The sequence below is a fragment of the Spermophilus citellus genome, assembly GCF_964194105.1.
Source record: "Spermophilus citellus genome assembly, chromosome: 18".
Taxonomy (NCBI): Eukaryota; Metazoa; Chordata; class Mammalia; order Rodentia; family Sciuridae; genus Spermophilus; species Spermophilus citellus.
This window is the reverse complement of record NC_138200.1, coordinates 17,873,956-17,877,765: the sequence shown is the minus strand read 5'-3', so window position 1 is coordinate 17,877,765 and position 3,810 is coordinate 17,873,956. Positions and strand designations below refer to the sequence as shown.

Genomic DNA, 3,810 nt, shown 5'->3' with positions numbered 1-3,810 from the left:
TCTGCCGCTCACCTGGGGCTTAAACTGTTTTCCCAAATTTGTTTAACCAAATTTGCACTTTCAAGGTTTCCATTGAGGAACTTGAGTCCCAACACAAGGACTTGGGGAAAGAAAAGAAACAAGGATAAAGATAAGGAAAGACAAAACCTCAGATACATTGAGTAAAACTGGAGTAGAATTTGAAAATAGTCTTGTCCTGCTTCTTCATGATGAAGCCACTTTTTTCTTCCTCTCTGTTCACAGACCCATTCATCATCCCCAGATATTTGCTGAGCACCTACTATGCAATGGACACAGTTCTAGGTACTAAAGACACAATGGTGGGCAAGACAGATAGCATGGCTGCCCTCATGAAGTGCCCTTTCTAATAATGCCTATAATCCCAGCAACTCGGGAGGCTGAGGCAGGAGGATCACAAGTTCAAGGCCAGGTGCAGGGACACCCTGTCTCAAAATAAAAAGGGCTGGGGTGTAGATCAGTAGAGTGCTTGCCACATGTGTGCAAAGCCTTTGGTTTGATCCCCAGTGCTGGGGGGAAAATCGTAGGGACCTAGTCCCCCCAACCCAGCTTTTTTTGGTGGGTGGGGAGTGGGATAGAGAGGAGGAAGGTGCTAAAGAAGTAACTTGATGGGGAAGCAGCGTGGCCTTCTTTCTCCACCACCCAGAGCGAGCAGAACAAATGTCATTGGAAGGGTTGGTCTTAATTTCTCTGGGCTGCGGGGTCTGACTACTGCAAGGAAGTTGATAATGGATTCGCCTTGGTTTGGGACTGATCCCATCAGGAGCCATCCTATCTTTCCGTCTTTTCAGGAAGGATGGCCCCAGAGCCCCGAAGCGTGGGACTTCTCTTCATTTACTGCATATCTTTTTTCTTTGGTCTCCCCGCCAACCTCCTGGCCCTGCGCGCCTTCGTGGGGCGGGTCCGCCAGCCGCATCCTGCGCCCGTGCACATCCTGCTGCTCAGCCTGACAGTGGCGGACCTCCTGCTCCTGCTGCTGCTGCCCTTCAAGATGATTGAGGCAGCCTACGACTTCCTGTGGCCCCTAGGGAATGCCCTCTGTGCCCTCACGGCCTACGGCTTCTACAGCGGCATCTACTGCAGCACGTGGCTCCTGGCGGGCATCAGCATCGAGCGCTACCGCAGCGTGGCCTTCCCGGTGCAGTACAAGCTGTCCCGCCGGCCCCTGTACGGCGTGATCGCCGCCCTCATCTCCGGCATCTTGTCCTTCGGACACTGCAGCATTGTGATCATTGTCCAATACCTGCCAACCCACAACGTGAGTGATGCCGAGAGCCTCCCGGTCTGCTACGAGAACTTCACCAAAGAGCAGCTGGACGTGGTGCTGCCCGTGCGCCTGGAGCTGTGCCTGGTCCTCTTCTTCATCCCCATGGCCGTCACCACCTTCTGCTACTGGCGCTTTGTGCACATCATGCTCTCCAGACCCCAAGTGGGGACCAAGAAGCGCTGGAGAGCCGTGGGGCTGGCCGCTGTGACCCTCTTCAATTTCCTGGTCTGTTTCGGGCCCTACAATGTGTCGCACGTGGTGGGGTTCTTCCAGAAGAGCAGCCAGAATTGGCGCGCGTGCGCCGTGCTCTTCAGCGCTCTGAACGCCTGCATCGACCCCTTGATTTTCTACTTCTCCTCCTCAGCCGCGCGCAGGGCCTTTGATAGGGAACTGCGGAGGCTGCAGACCTGGGGGGCTTCCCTGTCGGCCGAGTGGAGAAAAGCCAGGGAGGCGGCCGCAAAGAAAGGAAAGGCGAGTGCAGGCATGGTCAACGACAGCTTCACCGGAGAATAGATGGTGTCGCCTTTGCGGGAGGGGGTTCCAAAAGGGAGACATTGAGTCAGAACTGGGTGAGTTCTCCTGCGCCCCTCTGAACAGCCAAAGAGAGTCACAGGCACCTCAACCCCAACTCACCCAATGAGTGAGTGTTTTCATTTCCTTCCGTGGGGTTGGTGACATTTCCTACAGTAAGCCACAAGCCCTTGCATCCTGGGACATCAGAATCTTGGATTCCTTATCTTCACCACTCAGTATCTAGAAGGTCGTGGCATTTACTCACCTACTGCAGAGCTCTTATCTCTGACCGTGGCCCTGATCCAGAAAAGGGGATCCACAGGCTGGGTGCACATCTCAGCATGGGCAAGTCTTCAATGCAAGGTGGACACCTGGAGGTTCCCCACCAGCACCCCAACCACAGCAGGTCTGCCGCAGCAAGAGCAAGAAAAAGTGACCTGCGGGGACTCTTGGTGTGAAGAAGCCCAGGTCAGGGTTCTTTGCCAAGTGCTTTCCTTTTATGTTTTCTTCTTCTTTTTTCCCTAATCCATCTTGCCAGAGATCTGTCATTTATATTCTTTAGAAAGTCAAGACCCTTTCCAGCATTCTCTTTGTTGTCTATCTCATTAATCTTTATTCCTATTTATTTTTCCTTGTGCTTTCTTAGATCTTTTTTAGTTGCTTCAGTTTTTTTTTTCTTTTTTAAGTTGGGGGTTTCATTAACTTCACTCTCTCTTCCTAACAGATCCTAATGTAAGTGTTTAAGTTCATAGATTTCCCTGTAAGAACAGCTTAGAACAGATTTTGATTTGTAGAATTTTTATTAGTTTGAGGTCTGTGTCAGTTCTAATTTCCAAAGGACGTTTTTCTTTGGCTGTTGAGTTTAGAAATGTTTTTTTGTTTTTAGGCATGTGGGTTTTTACCCCGGGCTCTCCTTTCATTTCTAACTACGTCGCCCTGTGGTCAGAGAATATTATTGAAATGGGTCCAGTTCTTGGAAATTGGTTGAGTATTCCTTTTAATCCCAGAAAAATAATCAGTTTTGAAAAGAAGACAGATTCTACAATCAATGGGTTCCGTCTGGGTTTTATACACCTCAGATTGAATTTGTCAATTTGTGATGTTCAAAGCTTTATAATCTTTACATACTTTTTTGTTGGTGGTGTTTTGGTTACCAGGGATTGAACCCAGGGGTGCTTAACCACTGAGCCACTTCCCCAGCCCTTTTAAAAAATATCTTATTTAGAGACAGGGTCTTGCTGAGTTGCTTAGGGCCTTGCTAAATTGCTGAGGCTGGCTTTGAACTTGAGATCTTTCTACCTCAGCCTCCCCAGCCGCTGGGATTACAGGTGCACACTACCACACCCGGCTACCTTTACATACTTTTTTGTCTATTCGATCTATCAGTGACAAGGAGAGGGTGTGAGGTGCTTTTCTAGATGGTAAATTTGACTATTTTCTCCTTGTAGTTCTGTCTTGCTGGTGAATTGAAACTTTGAGCATATTTTTTTGCCTTAAAATTGATTTTGTCTGATATTAATAGAGCCACACCGATGTGTTTTGAGGTTGCTATTTACTTGCTACATTTTCACCCATCCTTTTATTTGTAACATTCTATATTCTTGTTTTAGATGCATCTTTTATACATGGTACGTGGAGTGGTTGGATTTTTTGGCAATCTGGTCTTTCAACTTGACACTGTGTGTCATTTAACTATATCATTTTGTTTATTTATATTTATGTAATAATAATTTTTCAATATATTTTGGATTATTTCTGTCATCCTATTTTAAACTGTTTCATGGAAGTACACACACATATTGAAATATACACGTACATTGCACAGGGCCAAATGATAAGCATATAGGTCAAATGAATTATCACAGAGTGAACTCACCTATTTAAATTTAAAAAAACATGAAATATCTACTTATGCTCTTTGTTTTCCGTGAGTTTTAATATTTCTCTTTTTTTTCTCTCTGGCCTTCTTTGGGGACTGAGGGGTTTTGTTTGTTTGTTTGTTTGTTTTCTTT

The 3,810-nt window shown here is 46.8% G+C and overlaps 1 protein-coding gene across 1 annotated transcript; it reads left to right on the top strand.

Annotated features, from left to right (window-relative positions):
- Positions 1-814: 814 nt before the first annotated feature.
- LOC308638312 (free fatty acid receptor 2-like) lies at positions 815-1,798 on the top strand (the record flags this gene model as incomplete). The annotated part of the gene is made up of 1 exon (XM_081275653.1): positions 815-1,798. The coding sequence occupies one exon, from the start codon at positions 815-817 to the stop codon at positions 1,796-1,798; it is 984 nt and encodes a 327-aa protein (XP_081131779.1).
- Between the last annotated feature and the right edge of the window lie 2,012 nt (positions 1,799-3,810).